The sequence below is a fragment of the Micromesistius poutassou genome (assembly GCF_964030765.1).
Source record: "Micromesistius poutassou genome assembly, contig: SCAFFOLD_999, whole genome shotgun sequence".
Lineage (NCBI taxonomy): Eukaryota > Metazoa > Chordata > Actinopteri > Gadiformes > Gadidae > Micromesistius > Micromesistius poutassou.
In genome coordinates this window covers 1-18,529 of record NW_028179570.1, presented here as the reverse complement: position 1 = coordinate 18,529, position 18,529 = coordinate 1, and the positions used below count along the sequence as shown (strand labels likewise).

Below are 18,529 nucleotides of genomic sequence, written 5' to 3'. Positions count from 1 at the left end.
AAATAATAGTCAGGGGGAGGGGGGTAGAAATAGTCAGGGGGGGGTAGTAACAGTAACAGTGACGCAGCAGTACGGGTGCAGAGCATTAGCCTAACGCCGCCGTGCGCTCCGTCGTGTGTGTCGTCGCGGTCGCTAGGCTACCTGAACGTGCTGTCCAACAGCCGCTGGCGCGAGCGCTGGTGCCGCCTGAAGGAGAACCAGCTGCTGCTGCACAAGGACCGCGACGACCTGCGCAGCCACATGGCCTCGCTGCCCCTGCGCGGCTGCGAGGTCAGCCCCGGCCTGGACCAGAAGCACCCCTTCGCCTTCCGCCTGCTACGCAACGGCCAGGAGGTGGCTGTACTGGAGGTGAGGAGGGGGGGGGGGGGGGGGGGAGAGGAGGGGGAGGAGGGGGAGAGGAGGGGGAGGGGAGAGGAGGGGGGAGAGGAGGAGGAGAAGGGGAGGAGAAGGGGGAGGTAGAGGAGGAGGAGGAGGTGGAGGAGGAGGAGGAGAGTGAGGAGGAGGAGGCGGGTACCGCCGCTGTCATCGTCAAGGGAAACGCGTTGTGTTAGTGTTGCGTTGCCCTTTGGATAGATAGTAGTAGAAAGTACACACACACACGCGCGTGTGTGTGTGTGTGTGTGTGTGAAAACGTAGCCCTGCATTGTGTTGAGGTAGCACTTCTTCCACTCGCAAAGGTTCGGAACTCTTCATTGTAAATACAAACACGTATTATACAAATACTTCATATACAAAACACGTGGTTGGTGTTTGTGTATCGTTAGCCTCGTAGCATCATTGCCTCAAGTCATATTTTGGCCAAATTGTGATATCTAACTTAACTCTACCCTCCTAACGCTGCCGATTCGCTGTGCCTCATTGGCTCTATCCTAAGCCAATCAGAGTGCTTTGTACATTCCATCATCACTATCTGCCTAAGTCATCTATTTGACTCATGTATTTTTTATGCTAAATTCAAGATGAACCTTAAAATATGACTTAAGGCAGTATTGCTTTGAGGATTGAACTATATGACCTTCCATTTTTCTCCTTTTCTGCCCTCTCAGTCCTCTCCTCATTTGGTGATTTTGCAGACAATCTGATCCAAAACCACGAGTGAGCCTGAGGACAGACAATCATAATCGGAGCCGCTTCACAAACAAACCACCTATTGAAGCATAAACACACGGTTAAATGGACTGCATTTGTAAAGCGCTTTACTAACCAGTGGCCACTCAAAGAGCTTTACAATATTGCCCATCGTTCGCCCACTCACACACACACACACACACACACACACACACACAGACGGCGGCGTCAGCCACGCAAGGCGACAGCCTGCACATCAGGCGTCTCGCTCAGGGACACCGCCGCACTCCGCTAGGAGGAGCCGGGGATCGAACCAGCAACCTTCCGGTGACCAGCTCAACCCTAGCTCTACCTGCCGCCCCGATTGTTTGAGTTTGAGGCGGTTTTGTATTTCGAGTCCTGATCCTCTTCCTGTGCCCCCCCCCCCCAGGCGTCCTCGTCCGAGGCCCTCGGCCGCTGGCTGGGGGTGCTGCTGGCGGAGACGGGCTCCACCACCGACCCGGCGGCCCTCCACTACGACTACATCGACGTGGAGACCACCGCCAACGTCATCCAGCTGGCCAAGCAGTCCTTCTGGTGAGCACCCCCCCCCCCCCACCCCCCCCACCCCGCACACCGACCGTCACACCACACAGAGAACTGATTTAAGACGCTTCAGCTTCATGGAAATAACATGTCACACGTAATGTACCAGGGGGGGGACAGAACATCGATACAGTCTGTCAGAGTCATATCGTCGCCCTTCTTCGTGCGATACGAGAATCGATACGCTGGCGCCAAATATATATATATATATTTTTTTCTTTTTTTCTTTTTTATACTTTTTTATAATTTTTTTTTAAAATACTTTTATACTTTTTTATATTCCTGAAGAGTTAGACAGGAAATACCGCCCCAAATATCAATGTTTTAATTAATAAAATAGATAAAAATGTAAAAATGAAACTTGGAACGGAAGTTAACTGACCAAAGACGAGTAACTGATGAGACGAGTCATGAATAAAGACCGAAATCCAACACTTTACCTTTTCACTGTCATTTTGTATTCATCACCATATATCGTGATTCATCGTTAGAGGATTGTCTAACAATGTACGGATTATTGCAGAATCGCTGTATAACTATATTATCGGTATCGCGGGCCATGTATCGCTTATCGTAGCGTGAGGTACCCTGTGATTCCAAACCCGAGTGAATACATAGGGCTGCATAACCAAGTATATGAATGCAGACACACACGTAGACACTACAGTATTAGGACGTTATTAAGTACGGAGTAGTATGAACGGTGGTAATCTGAGCCCGTTATCTCAGACAGATTTTCAACTGTAATTTATCTTTCGTTAACTTGTTTGTAGGTGTTGTACGACGGTACAATATTGCCTTGTATTTTAAGATTGTCAAGGGGTGAGCACCTTTTTCAAAGCAGACTTTCCTCCATGTCTTCATCACTGCGACCTTATTGCGACGTTGTGTTGTTTGGTCCCAGTTTCACCAGTAAGCGCGCGGTGTCGCCCAACCCCTACCTGGACAACCCCATCAACGGTGGCTACTCACGTCCCACCGGCGTGGCGCTGCATTACGACGACGTTCCCATCAACGGCATGGTAGGACGACGCTTCAACGACGGGCGACTTTCACCCAACTGCCGCGGTTTTAGTGCTGTCACGCTTTTCTGCTCTTTACTTCCGACATTTTTCGCAAACTCGTAATATTACAGAAATAACCCCCTCTAACCATACTTCCTCTATGAACGCCGTCGATGCTGCTCAGTCTACCCATGTCTGTCTGGCTCTTCTTCCCTCCTTTATCCTTCTCCTTTGCTCACACACATGCTTGCTTTAAAACAAACGAAGGAACCGGAGGTGCAGTACTCCAGTCCCGCCACCAGGGGCCGGGTAGCCCAGGCATCGGACGCGCTCTACGAGAACACAGAGCTCTACGAGAACACAGAGCTCTACGAGAACATGCCCTCGCCCGCACTGGCCGCCCGCTTCCCCGCCAAACCTTCCTCCGCCTCTTCCTCCGCTAAAAAACCCAAACCGCCCACCGCTAAAGTGACCTCTAAGTTCCTTTCTGCGGACGCTAAGTCTAAAGACGCAGCCCAGGTGACTAACTGTGACTCACGCATGTCTTCCTTCACACATTCCCTCATCAGTGCCGTCATTAACCATCCATTTCTCTGCCTTGTTACTTTATCTTGACGTTACTTTGTTCTTTCGCTGTATTTTATTAATTGATTATGGTTTTATTATTATTATTATTATTAATAATAATAAAGATGACTAGTCTCCCAGATATCCCGTGGTCTATGTTTCAGTTACAGCATTCGTTTAAACATGCCCACTGGACGTTGTTCATGTGGAACAATATAGACGCTGTCAAAACACGGAGGAGAAACCAATCACTTACGCTTATGTTTTTCTTTAAGAAAAAACCATAAAAGCACAACTCGGGGGGGAAGGGGGGGGTGGTCGCGCCTGCGTTCCCTGTACACTTTTTGTTCATACATTTTGTCACTGTTGGAAACCATTTTTCTTTTTATAGCACACGCTGCTGACCACCCAGAAGCGTGCGTTGCCTCCCCAGCGTCTACCCCCCTCTCTCTCCCTCCTTAACCCCAGCTGTGCGGTAATAGCGCCGGTGGCTCCCTCGTCCAACGCCAGGTGTTGGGGTATTAGGGGGAAAGAAATCCAATAAATTAGTTTATTTCCCACCCACATTGTGTTTGTGTGCGGCCATGTTTGAGTTGTGTTTGACGTTATTTAGGGTCCCGTGCGTTTTATATGACGTGCACACACACGTGTTAAAGGTGTGTGCGCGCTGCAGGTTCTGCCGAGCACGTAGATAGTTTGCAGCGTGTGTGTTTCCATGTGACGGCCATGATCCCAACCACATATTATACCCCCATCCCCCCCCCCAACAGAAACACTTAAAACCACCCCCTCAAATGCAGTCCCCAGGCCCCTCCCCCCGCTGGACGCACACACACAGATCGCACACACATACTCACACACACACACACACACACTGGTCTTTGAAGTGTGTGTGCGCGTGGGTGTGTGCGTTGGTGCCTGGAGGGTGTTAACATCATATCCCTGAACCGCAGCAAAGTTTAAGTGGAGGAGTAGAGTTAATGCACCAAGGTGTGAACATGTGTGCGTGTGTGTGTGTGTGTGTGTGTGTGTGTGTGTGTGTGTGTGTGTAGGCGTGTGTAAGACGTTGTGTGATCCATATTGTTTGGTTAGAGCAGCCTGGATTATGAGGCGAGGTTATGAAAGCACAACAGGCGCTGGGGCCACCGTGAGTCAGTCTAGGGGATGTTGAGGCTGCGTCTGGCCGGGCAGAAACCCCTTCCTCCTCCACGTGGACACGCTGGATAACGCCATGTGGCCCCAAGCAGCCGGGGAAATACTGCGCAAATACTTTTCGGAAGTATTTACGGTTTCTTGTATTATTGATTGATGATGATTGATTGATTAGTATTGATGTCTTTGTCTGCGTCTACGTGCGAGATTAGAGGGAACTGTTGAAGCCAGTCTGGATTCATGTCTAGTTATAGCGAACACTGAATGTGGCTGCGGCGGCTTGACTTGACTCCTCCCCCCTCTGCGCGTCCGTCCTCAGCTGAAGGGGAAGAAGGGGGCGGCGACCAACGGGACGGCGTCGAAGCAGAAGGCGGAGCCAAAGAACGCGCCCAAGAAGAACGGGACGAACGGCGTCAACGGAACCAACGGCACGGCCTCCATCAAGCGCAACAACTCCAGTAAGACAACCAGTACACTAACACCACCCACCAGTACACTAACACCACCCACCAGTATACTAACACCACCCACCAGTAAGACAACCAGTACACTAACACCACCCACCAGTACACTAACACCACCCACCAGTAAGATAACACCACCCACCAGTAAGACAACCAGTACACTAACACCACCCACCAGTCAGACAACCAGTACACTAACACCACCCACCAGTAAGACAACCAGTACACTAACACCACCCTCCAGTATACTAACACCACCCACCAGTAAGACAACCAGTACACTAACACCACCCACCAGTAAGATAACCAGTACACTAACATCACCCTCCAGTACACTAACACCACCCACCAGTCAGATAACCAGTAGACTAACACCACCCACCAGTAAGACAACCAGTAGACTAACACCACCCACCAGTAAGACAACCAGTACACTAACACCACCCTCCAGTAGATTAACACCACCCACCAGTAAGACAACCAGTACACTAACACCACCCTCCAGTAGATTAACACCACCCACCAGTAAGACAACCAGTACACTAACACCACCCACCAGTCAGACAACCAGTACACTAACACCACCCACCAGTACACTAACACCACCCTCCAGTATACTAACACCACCCACCAGTAAGACAACCAGTACACTAACACCACCCTCCAGTAGACTAACACCACCCACCAGTCAGATAACCAGTACACTAACACCACCCTCCAGTACACTAACACCACCCTCCAGTACACTAACACCACCCTCCAGTGTACTGACACCACCCTTCAGTCAGATAACACCACCCTCCAGTATACTAACACCACCCTCCAGTATACTAACACCACCCTCCAGTGTACTGACACCACCCTCCAGTCAGATAACACCACCCTCCAGTATACTAACACCACCCTCCAGTGTACTGACACCACCCTCCAGTGTATGTACTGACACCACCCTCCAGTCAGATAACACCACCCTCCAGTATACTAGATAACACCACCCTCCAGTATACTAACACCACCCTCCAGTATACTAACACCACCCTCCAGTCAGATAACACCACCCTCCAGTATACTAACACCACCCTCCAGTATACTGACACCACCCTCCAGTCAGATAACACCACCCTCCAGTATACTAACACCACCCTCCAGTCAGATAACCCCCCCCTGAGCCACCGGGTTCGACGGAGGTCAAACAGAACCGTTTGTTGTATAAATTGTTTTATAATTATACTGGTGCAGTCCACCAGGTCTCCAGGGCCGGTCGTTTAAAGAGCAACTAAACAAGTTTGCATCCAGTGGCCCCAAAGAACGGTCGTACGCGTGGAGGCTTTTGAACTTGAAGCAGCCTCAGTTGAAGCGCACACTTCTTGAATCCAAGGAGCCTCACGTAACACCTACGACGTTAAGCAACGCCACACGTCGGGACGGGGGGCTAATCCTCCCTCCTCTCTGCTATAGCCAGTGGTTTCCATGGAGACCACAGAAGCAGACAGTGAGTCTGGCTCACCCTCGCCCCGGCCCCCGCCGCCCCTCTGGACTACTTTCTAGGAAAATAAAAGTGAAGAAAAATTTTCAAAAGCCACAAAATATTTCGAATATGGAGTCGCGTCTAAATTACAGTCGGGTTTGGTGAGGGGAAAAGTGGACTTGGGGTTATTAACTTCTCTTAGCCATGCGTCGTTGAAAGAAAGAAAAAAAAAAAAAAAAGGCCCATACCCCAGAGTTAAGGCGTGCGTAAATAGCGGCGTTAGCAAAAGGAAGAGATTGTATATGTGAATATTTTGACGGAGAGGCCCACGGAGTGTGGTCGGGGGGCTAATTGCGGTGGCATTGGTTTTTCAAGTTTGGTTTCTTCGGCTGTAATGTGCGCGCAAGGACTATTAAAACCGCTGGTGTAGGCTGTCATCCTCCTCTCTAAATACCTTGAGGGAATGAGGGGGGAAATGCCAAGTTGGGGGTTGGGAGCTGGTGTGGGCTTTGAACCCATGCCATGCCCTCCACGCTTTTTCCACTGTCAGTCTAGGACCAAAAAAAAAAAATCAGTTAAAAGTTTGATATGGATTGAGTGAGTGTTCAGAAAGGCTTTTTTTTTAAGATAAGAAATACAGATGTTTGGGAGTTTTCCGCTTATAAATGCTAATGCTCAGCCAATTGTATAGGAGGGGCGGTAACCATGTGATCTCGAGTTCCCAAAAGCGCATTCCAAGCTGCCGTCCCGTCTCGGTACTTTCTGAACAAAAAGAAAAAACATTTAATAATAACAATGATAATAAAAGTACACACAACCAAGCGTTCAAAAAAATGTTGTACACCCATAAGAGGCGTTCGCAACGGTCGGAAAAACGACAACGACGGCAACTCAACTAAAATCCAGCGCTTTGACTCCTCCTAACCGCTGCGTCCCCCGTCCCCCGTCCCCCCCCCCCGGCAGGCGCGGACCAGTACAAGTACGGGAAGAACCGCGTGGAGGCAGACGCCAAGCGGCTGCAGGCCAAGGATGACGAGCTGGCCCGCAGGAAGCAGGAGATCCGCAACCGCCTCACGCAGCTCAAGAAGGAACGCCGCGACCTCCGGAGCGCCGTGGAGGCCGCCGCCGGTGAGGGACCCCCGGGGGCGGAGGGTGGAGGGTGGAGGGTGGAGGGTGGGGGGTGGAGGGTGGAGGGTGGAGGACGGAGGGTGGAGGACGGAGGGCGGAGGGTGGAGGGCGGAGGGTGGAGGGTGGAGGGCGGAGGGTGGAGGGTGGAGGGTGGAGGGCGGAGGGTGGAGGGCGGAGGGTGGAGGGCGGAGGGTGGAGGACGGAGGGTGGGGGGTGGAGGGTGGAGGGCGGAGGGACCCGGGGCGGAGGGTGGAGGATGGAGGGTGGGGGGTGGAGGACGGAGGGTGGAGGGTGGAGGGTGGAGGACGGAGGGTGGAGGGCGGAGGACGGAGGGTGGAGGGCGGAGGGTGGAGGGCGGAGGGTGGGGGGTGGAGGGTGGAGGGTGGAGGGTGGGGGGTGGAGGGTGGAGGACGGAGGGCGGAGGGCGGAGGGTGGAGGGTGGGGGTGGAGGGTGGGATGGTCTAGACTAGAGGTAGGTGGGACGAAGGTTCTGGGTTCACTCCCCAGCGGCTGCAGTCCACCTAGGTGGGCCGCCCATGAGCTTTAACGCCATGGGGTCTACACGTGGTTTCAGCTGTAAGCACGGTGGCAGTGGCTCTGGAGGTAGAGCGGGTTGGCTCGTGAACAGGAAGGTCGCTGGTTTCGATCCCCCCGGCTCCTCCTCCTAGCGGAGTGTGGAGGTGTCCCTGAGAGAGACGCCTCACCCTGACTGCTCCTCCTAGAGGAGTGTGGAGGTGTCCCTGAGAGAGACGCCTCCCCCTGACTGCTCCTCCTAGAGGAGTGTGGAGGTGTCCCTGAGAGAGACGCCTCACCCTGACTGCTCCTCCTAGAGGAGTGTGGAGGTGTCCCTGAGAGAGACGCCCTCCCCCTGACTGCTCCTCCTAGAGGAGTGTGGAGGTGTCCCTGAGAGAGACGCCTCCCCCTGACTGCTCCTCCTAGAGGAGTGTGGAGGTGTCCCTGAGAGAGACGCCTCACCCTGACTGCTCCTCCTAGAGGAGTGTGGAGGTGTCCCTGAGAGAGACGCCCTCACCCCGACTGCTCCTCCTAGAGGAGTGTGGAGGTGTCCCTGAGAGAGACGCCTCACCCTGACTGCTCCTCCTAGAGGAGTGTGGAGGTGTCCCTGAGCGAGACGCCCTCACCCTGACTGCTCCTGACCCGCTGGCTGTCGCCCTGCGTGGGGGGACACCGCCGTCGGTGTGTGAATGTGTGCGTGAATGTGTGCGTGACTGGGTGAATGTTAGGCAGTGTATAAAGCACTTTGAGTTGCCACTGGTCAGTCTGTTTACCATTTAGAAGCAACTAAATGCCGTGCTGATATGACCGAATGCCGGACATGATCCCAAATGAAATTCACGAGATAAAGACGATGTCGTTACCCCCCCAAGACGTCTCATTTGGTTCGTCTCTACATTAATGAAAACATGGAATGACACGCGGCGACATCTCGTCTAATTCCCCCGGTGCCATCCCCTCTCCCTGAAGGCAAGCGGACCCTGGCGTCGCTGACGGAGCGGCTGAAGAAGGTGGAGGACGAGTGCAAGCAGAAGGAGGAGGAGCGAGTCACCCTGGAGCTGGAGATGACGGAGGTGCAGGAGAGCCTGAAGAAGGCCCTGAGCGGAGGAGTCACCCTGGGCCTCACCATCGAGCCCAAGACCGGCAGCTCCACCCCTCAGGTACAACCACCACCACCACCACCACCACCACCACCCCACCTCCACCCCTCACCTCACTCCTAGCTGGTGGGAGGTCTCTCCTCCACCCCTCACCTCACGCCTACCTAAGGGTGGGGATACCAGGGTACCTCGCCATACGATACTCGATACATGGCCTGCGATGCTGGCAATAATCTATATATTGTTTTTGACAATCCTCTGATACATCAATATATACATATAACGATTAACGAAATGACAGTGAAAAGGTAAAGTGCTGGATTTCGGTCTTTATTCATGGTCCAAACTGAGTTTTTCAGTTACTCGTCTTTGGTTATTTAACTTCCGTTCAAGTTTCTGTCATTCATGTGTTGAGCGCCAACTGGAGGAGCAGGGAAATCCGTTTAGAGCGCCTTATTTTATTCATTAAAATATCGATATTTGGGACGATATTTCCTGTCTAACTCTTCAGGAATAAAGCATAAAAATGCAAAAGAAAAATACGACGATATATCGCCGTATTGATATTTTGTCCCACCCCACCACTGGCTACGGACTATTTAGTTAGTAGCTATTTAGTTTAGTTGAGCAGATGCTTTTTCATCAAGATCTACGTTCAGACACATTAAGGGGCAGGTAGGGCATCTCGCACCTACGGAGAGACCGCACACAGCCTAGCAACGACTACACCCCCTCCCCATGCAAATGACCCTGGAAGCGCTAAAGATGATAGTGAGCGGTCGCCGTTGGGCAGACGCTGGGAGTTGAACAGTCGTCATGGCACTTGTACGCTTCTAGAAGATTTACATACAAAATGAGAGGGCGAACCAAAAGACTAGATTGGTGTCCCCATTAGGTAGGTATTTCTGCGAAGTGTGTGTTTATTTACTCATGATTGTGTGTGTGTGTGTGTGTGTGTGTGTGTGTGTGTGTGTGCGTGTGCGTGTGCGTGCGGGTCCCCCTCCAGTCCCCCGCGGCGGTGCGCCGGACCCTGGAGTCGTCCCCCTTCTCCAGCTGTGACACCAGCGACACCGAGTCGCTGTGCCTGCCTGTCAACAGCGCCTCGCTGCTGCGCAGGCAGCCGGCCGGCCAGAAGGTCCCGCCCGTCAGGGGCCACGTCCTCAGGAAGGCCAAGGTACGGGGAGGGGAAGGACCCCCGAGGGGCCCCCACAATCCTGAGAGTCACTGCAGTCGGTTTACCACAGGAAACGCTTCGATGGCAAAATGATGCCCTGCCAAAACAATACCAAGAGACAGACTTTCTAACTATACATTTGACAATAAAACAAAACCAAAAGTTGTAATTTTAATTGATGGAATGATGATATTGACTTATTTAATTACTCATTCTACATATGGTTACTTTGGTTTTAGAGCAGTGAATAGATCAGTCCACCAGCCTGCCCAGTGGACTGTGGCAAATGTCGCCGATCTGTCCGTTATACGTCTAGGTGGACAAGCCCACTAGTGGTGTCACTAGGGCACATGGAAAGGCAGGCTTTCAAACAGCTCGTAACGGCTCATCACACTCACACCTGTGCTGTGTTCCAATATCCGTACTCTCCGTACTTGCTATATTTAGTTTGAGTACGTAGGGCGTTCCCAATTAAAATCGGGGCGACAGCAGTGAAAGGACCCGGATGGCGTACGCAAAACGGTCAAACCGCGGAGTGCGGATCGATGCGCACTTTACGGCAGCCGTCTTAGCTACGTAGCAGAAAAGGCGGAGCCAGGCTGAGCCAATGGAGTCCTTTTGTAGTTTTTATAGCTTTTTATAGCTGCTAGGTGTAAAGAGTTCACCGTTCAAAGCGGGATGGTTATTGCGGGGGGAGGAGCCGCGGCGGCAGTCGCGATCGTGATTTCCGGGTAGTGCCCCACGGAGCATACGATTTGGAACAACACTGACATCTGAAAATCTGCGCACTTAGTGAGTGTGCAGATAGTGTACTACGTTTAAGTGTACTCATGGAAGTATGGATATTGGAACACAGCACAGGTGACATGATATCACCCCTTTAATATTTTGGTACTTTTATATCGTTTTTGAATCCTAACCAATTCATAACCAATTATCTAACCAAAACGTTGTCCCTCCGTTTTGTTTCTACAGGAATGGGAGATGAAGACTGGCACATAAGATTTCATACTTCTGGTGTTTTACTTTTTTTTTTTTGTGTATATATTTATTTAAAAAGACCTTCCAAGCAGTCCGAGGACACACAAGCATAGCAGACGGAGCAGGAGAATAAGTATCGTAACTGAAACCAGGCGAGTTCTTCAAGCGTACCGTTTGATATTTTAGCGTTGAGCATGCTTAGTTAGTGTACGTAGTCGGGTACAACTATGTTGTTGCTACTGTCCCTTTATTTCATTCCAAAAGTGTATTTGCTTTTTTTCATTTCCTTGATTCCACTCAGTCCAGTTTCCGATTCACACATTGGGTTTAAAAGCTCTAAAAGGTCAGACGTATTTATTTGTAAATGTTTGAAGAAAATACTAGCTTCCCATGCTTTATTTATGTCAATATATTTAATGTAATTTTTTTTTGATGAACGAAAGCCCTTAACTGACTTTCTCGTATTATATTTTTTACAGTGAGCAGTCAAATTTCCATTATTCATCTTTGTTCTGTGCATTTTTTGAAACTACTACTCTTTTGTCTGTGACACAACGATGTCTGGCGTCGGTGCTATTCAATTGATTTGATATCATTCTCGAGGCAGGACAACTCAACTCTAAAAGCCCCAAGTGAATATCTAAGCGGTTTTTTTATTAAGGATGCAGTTATTAGTATTAAGGACACCATTGTTCGTAACAGGATCTAATTGCCATGCATCAGGTGATTATTTAAATGTATTTTATTCCAACTGCACAAAGTGAATGTTGTCCGGGCGCTACTGTGGCGTGTATCCACTTTGGTCGGTCAAAGTTGGTTGTTTTATCAACCCTTGTCAAGTGGCCCATCTCCAGGCAGTCTGCCAGCGGACTGCGTTCATGGGTCTCCATCGGTGGGTCTCCATCGGTGGGTCTCCATCCTCGGCCTGCCACACCACCGGCCCAGGAGGTTGTCTTTAGGTAATGGCTGAAGCACACAGTATTCCCACTACCAATAAGGTCAGCACAAGCAACACTTGTTAAGTGTGGCAAAAAACGAAAAAGGTGCTTTTTCAAGGGCCACCCCCACAAACTACAACCCCAAACACTGTTCACGCAACCTCGGTTCCTGATTGGTTCATAACGCGGTGCTAGGTGATTGGTTAATGATGCTACCAATTCTTTAAAGCAAAACAAAGAGTGAGAGCGTGTCTCCATCCACCATCAACATAAAAAAAAACGCTTTCCCCTGAACCTTTTTTTAACAGTTATGGGCAGTGCTTATCGCTGCTGAGGCTCCCCCTCTCTTGCCCAAGCCCCTCGCACTCACAGCCATTGGATTTAGGGGTCAGAATGTGATGTTATCCCCAAACTACCAATGGCCAATGACTACTATTGCATATGTATGCAATAGCGTGGCAATATAGAGGGCCATTTCATCATCAAGATTGACATTGTATCCTACGTTTTAAAAACGTTGTGCATACAGTATATGTCGAGATTTTGACATTCCGTAACGCTCATATGTAACCCACTACATCACTTTTCTAAAATCTAAAATAAGTTGCTTTAGGGTTTGGTTTTCCTTTCACGTGTCGCCTTGATTCGGCAGTGTGGGGTCTGATTGGCCACGCGGGGACCACGCCCACATTTCTATAAACGCCCATCAGGGAGACAGGGTGGGTCGTTTCTCTTCTTGTATATACTCTTCCTTTCCTGTGCTCTCCACCTGGTGCATTTTTAAAGTCTGTAAACTTTAACGCAGTCTGCATGTCGGCAATGAAAATGAGGATCTGTTTGATTCATTTCTTCTCCTGGCTTCACGTTGCTGGTCTGAGAACGGTCAATGTGAACCCGTTGTAAATAACTTTGCTGGATAAGAAGGGGGTGTGGCTATCAGAACGGGGGCGGGGTTTGAGGGACTCCTCATTGGGGGGCGGGGTTAACGTGACTGTTTTTTTTGCACCTTAAGATCTTTTGTACTCCGCTGTATGACTTTTGACAGTTGCCGCCTCGGCGACAAATAAACGTGTACATACATAAACATATTGTAATAAACATATTGACAAACATTGTTCTCCTGACTGGTTTATTGCAGGCTTTCTGAAAACAATGTGACTTTGTTGTGTGTGTACTGCACACATTATAGTGTCCCATTATAGACAGCGCATGTCGTCCACGTTTTGGCCTACACTTATAGAGTAGCCTACCACAGCAGTAGCAGCTGGTATTGGCTTTCCTCCATGGCTATGGAGATGGCCATTGATGATGACTTTCAAACAATTTGGGCGACAGTAGCTCAGGAGGTAGAGCGGGTTCACTGTGTAACCGGAAGGTTGCTAGTTCGATCCCCGGCTCCTCCTTGCTCGAGGTGTCGAGGTGTCCCTGAGCAAGACTCGCAAAACACCCTTAGTGTAAATGTAAAGTCTGTGGGCTATCATCGGCAGCAAGGCTTATTTTGTTGGGGGGGGAGGTTGAATTTATATTTCTATTATATAGAAATGAATGTGTTTTCACATGTTGCTTTATAGCTAATAAAGACAGCAGTGTTAATATCTAAGACACTTCTGTTTTGTTCTCGGAGGATTCTTCCATTTTCTACAATATTGCTTATAGCCCTTGAAGGAGACCATGAGCCCTGACCTAGAGATGGCGCTGTCCCACGCAAATCAATGTCCTACTGATGTTGTGGTTCTTTTAATGACCTCTGACAGCCTACCTTCTCCTCACGTGGGTTAAGGAATAACTGGATAGCATAAACCAAGACGGGCTGCATGTCACTGCCCAAGTCTATTCTTTTCCAATAACGGGACAACCTGGAATGGTTTATTCCACTAATACCAGTTACCAACAGTGATTAAATATTACTTTCATTAATAACCAGAAAGGATCTGTCATTTTCAGTTGCATAACATTCCGTTTTGGCAACTTAGAATGATTTAGTTTTCTGTAAGCTTTCACCTAAATCGTTATTAATGATTACATTAAGTAGCAAACTTAAATGACTACTTCCATCAACTACTATACCATTCAAAACGGAAAACCCTTGTTCAAGTGTTGAATACAAAGTTAGGAAGAGCTGTTGTTGGAAGTTATTTGGACCACAAATGTTTGCATTTCAGAGGAAATAATATTGATAACCACAAATGTTTTCATTTTCTGTTATCCGTATATATATATTGGCATGGATTTACTGGTGAGATCACACTTTGGCCCAAACTCTGCCCTCTAGCGGAGACTGCACTAGGGTCACGTTTAAAATGTACAAGGAGCCTGCATTTGATCTTATATCTGGCTGAAATAAGTACATTTTAACATACATCTGGGATTAATAAAGTACATTCTAGCTAATTTCTTGGATGACTTAGTCAGAGTATTACAATGACATATCAGATATCACTATGATGACAGCAAGGGGACTGAAAACACACACACACACACACACATGCGCGGTGCGAGCTGTTGATGAGCAGCTCTGGAGACCTACGTTGCATTCCTGCAGTGGACGGTCTGCATGGAAACCTACTGGAATGAGGTCATTCCAAAAATGTAATGCTGACATGTGAATTGTACTGCCAATTATAATCTCCAACCAGATAAAGGCTGGTGGGCGCAGCTGAGCAGGAGTTGAATCAGTGTTTTAAAAATGGCATCTTTATCTTCAGCCAGTATCATCACTGCGTTCATCCAACGTTAAAATCCAAACATTTGACAATACAGCAGACTAATTAAGCCAAAACATGAGTCTTCAACTCTTAGCTACCCGACAGAAAGTGTATCGACAAAAACAAATCAAAGATATTGTCATTATTATTTTGTTGTTGTTGTTGTTGTTATAATCAAGGCACTTGGTGATGTAAAAGTAGGACTACTACAGCATATGTTTGTAGGCCAACGATGATCGCATTTCTAACCGCTACATGATAACCCACTCACGCGTTACAGGCTACTGTCCGTCAAATTTCAAGCACGCGATCAAACGGTTATTTGTGGAAGAAAAACGACCATAGACGTGAAGTTGTGGGAGTGATTTAATTCCGGAATGCAGGTTAAGTGCACAACACTTCCTTCAATCAAAAAACAAAACAAACCAACAACAAAAAAACAAAAGTAAAGCAATATAAAAAGCAAAATGAAAATAAAATCACAAAAAAATCTTGTAACATCAGTTTGCGATGTAAAAAAACGCCATCTTACTTCTGACCACCGGGGACGCTGTTATCCCCCCCCCCCCCCCCCCCCACGCCCCGCCACCCCTCCCCCCCCGCTGTGGCCTTGCTGGACGGATGTCCAAACAACATACGACACCACAAAGCCAACCAACAGCAGAATATGTACAAAATATGTTCAACACGATGTGAAACACGAATGATCTGTTGTTTGTTTTCTCAGGTGCGCAATGAAGTGAAGTACAGCATGGCCCCAACGACGCGTAAGGACGTTCACCTCCATCGACTACGGCTGCATTCCAAAACATCCAACTTCCTATTGCTCGTTTATCCCACCTTAAGGGAGACAAAGCGGTATCGTTTCTTCACCGTGCTGGAGTAAAAGTGCCAGTGTGGAGCCAACTTGTCGGTGGTCTTTGGCCCCATCACAACCTTCACTGGAAGTGGGCGGAATAAGTAAATAAGCTAAGCCCACAGGTTCTAATCGACCCAGGTAAACTTTGGTCTGACTTGGCTTTGGTGGAAATGGCAAGGAGGCACTCCGTGTTTGTAGTGTTTAACTTATCTACAAAAACCGTATATGGTGGTGTCCACTATGTGTGGAGAAGAAACCATTCATAACTGGTGTTAGCTTGAAACATGTCCATCAAAAGAAGCAATGACTAAAATAATTGACATCAGTATATGTCCAAGGACTGGTCCAAGGCCAACTCATCAGTAACTTTAGGAAGCTTCTCCGTCTTACTACGTTTTATTAGGATGACATTTGAGAGCATCTGGAGATTTGGGAAGTGAGGGCAAATAGAAAGGTAACAGACAGACTATTGGAATGCAGCCCTTTGAGTCAATCACCACTGGGCCACCATGGACCTGTACTTGTTATTGCCTTGATTTGTAGTGGCAGCTTTCTTGCAGCCAAAGTATATAATACACCTTCAATACATCACCGATTATATAATTAGTGCAAACAAACCAACAGACACTAAACTTCTGTAAGAGACATAAGAAAAAAAAAAAAAGGCATTTGACAGTTGTGTATCAAAAATATTTTGTGTAACTAGATATCACTGTGTGTAGTATTATTGTGACTATAGATGTATAGTGATGATAAAACTGGATGAACCACAATAAAAAGCAGTTGACAATCTGTGACGTTTTTTTGGACATATTATGCTGAAATAAAAACATGTGTTAAGTAGGCAAACACGTTGAAATAACCGTGTCAGCTCAGTAAAAGATTCACCACACTCAAATTCAACGAAGAGCTACTTCAAGTGAAAATCCTGCGTCACACGGTCAGAATTCTACATTGAAAAGTTGAACAGAAAAGGGGCGGAGACACAGTGGGCTGTCAATACACTTGAACCGACCAATGAGAGATATCTGTTTCCTCGAACGTGACAATTTAAAAGTTCTCGTCGAAAATTTCCCGGAACCCCTTAGCAAGTCTGAAAAAGATCGTTCGGATCGAATGCGAGATTACGCAGAAAAGCAAACGATACGAACAAAAAAAAGCATTTTGGTATTAGTGAAAAATAGTCACACATCAAGGGAGTTATATGTACAATTGAAGATTGTTCTATTTACATATTTATGTATATACACACACACACACACACTCACAATACACACACAAGAAAATCTAATCCTTACGGAGACAAGATTGCCGCCCTGACAATGCCTAATATAGGCTTATACAGTGTAAATCCAAACCACGCCTCTTCGGAGACAACAACCCTCGACGCTGGGGGAACCAACTGAACTCCTGACACGTAACGGTGGGGGGGGACGGGGCGTGTTGATTAATGACGGAATAAATACAAAACTGGGCACAGGTTATCTCTTCAGGCAGATTCAAAATCCGCCATTTTAGGCACCATATGGGACCAAAGTGTGTGTTGCAGAATGAACGGCAGCTCCCCACCACGCCAAAGTGACTTTATGTGGGATAGTCTGGATGTGTTCGTTAACCTGTGATGTCAACCATTACATTGTTCGATTGGTTTGAGATCTGACTAGTGTTTGAATAAAAATGATGAACTACAAACAAGACAAAAATCTTAAAATATGATTCCAGACTAGTTCTTGATATCAACACGCACACACGGTTACACACAAAAATACAAAAAGGTAATCATGTCTATCTCTAAGGCAGTGTGGCTATACTTAAGGTTTGGATACTTGTTGTAAATAACCCTTTTCCCCCTGTCAAGTTCTGCTTATTTAACTCTGGACTTGGGGGACAACAGAACTACCCTAGTTGCTCCGTCTTGAAACTCATGAAAACCACAAAAATATTTAACAGAATGTACTTCTCCTTCTTTCTTTCTTTCTTTCTTTCAGAAAGAATATTATTGCCTTAAAACATTGAGAGTACACAGTCATATCGGGAGACAGAACGACAGTGACACAAAAACGTACCATAAATGAGCTTGAAAGTGTGTAAGAAGAGTATGAAAAATAGAACAAAAATCCTGGTCAAGTAGTTCTAAACGTAAAATACACCGCAACTTTTGTGCGACAGCAAAATCGCCGGCACAGAAGCTGGCCGTGCTAATCTTTGGCCACATATACTTGGTGGTGTGGCTTTGACTTTGTAGCCTGCCATGGACAGAACCCTGAAGTCCCCACTACCTGCGATAGTGATTTGGGATCCATGGTAACAGTGACGACGGATGACGTGACGTGTTCATGTGTGTGCGCCCGCAAGGCCCTCGACAAAAGACACAGCTAAAAGACAGAAGCGTAGAAGTGCATTTCCCTCAATCCCCCCGCCTCTAACCCCCGACCACCCGCTGGTGAAGGAGAGAGACCCGGGGGCGGGGGAACAGGGAATGGTGTGGAACCATCGCTAGGTTTCTGCGAGCAAAGCGGCACTACGAGATTACTACGAGTGCTCCGTGGGTGAACCGTGTGAGTCAAGCCGTGATTTGGGTGGGACGTTAGAGCAAGGAAGAACCCCCCCCCACCCCCCCCCCCCCCCCCCCCCGCCCGTCGGGGTGCATTGTGGGGCCCGTTAAAAAGAGGAAGGCAGAGTGTGGAAGTTCTCTGTGCTCCGTTAGCCAGCTAGGCTAGGCTAGGCTAACGTAGCTCGGTTAGCACGCTGCCAGGGCAAGCGGGCCATCAGCTGGTCAGGTAGCTGTGCAGTTTCTCTGGAGTTTACGCTCAGGACCACGCG

The 18,529-nt window shown here is 48.4% G+C and overlaps 1 protein-coding gene across 1 annotated transcript; it reads left to right on the top strand.

Annotated features, from left to right (window-relative positions):
* Positions 1 to 136: 136 nt before the first annotated feature.
* afap1 (actin filament associated protein 1) lies at positions 137 to 13,249 on the top strand (the record flags this gene model as incomplete). The annotated part of the gene is made up of 8 exons (XM_084489667.1): positions 137 to 348; positions 1,499 to 1,644; positions 2,558 to 2,675; positions 4,696 to 4,834; positions 7,272 to 7,436; positions 8,919 to 9,109; positions 10,056 to 10,223; positions 11,199 to 13,249. Coding segments are annotated over 8 exons (1,166 nt in total), but the record flags the coding sequence as incomplete, so codon positions are not given.
* Positions 13,250 to 18,529: the final 5,280 nt, after the last annotated feature.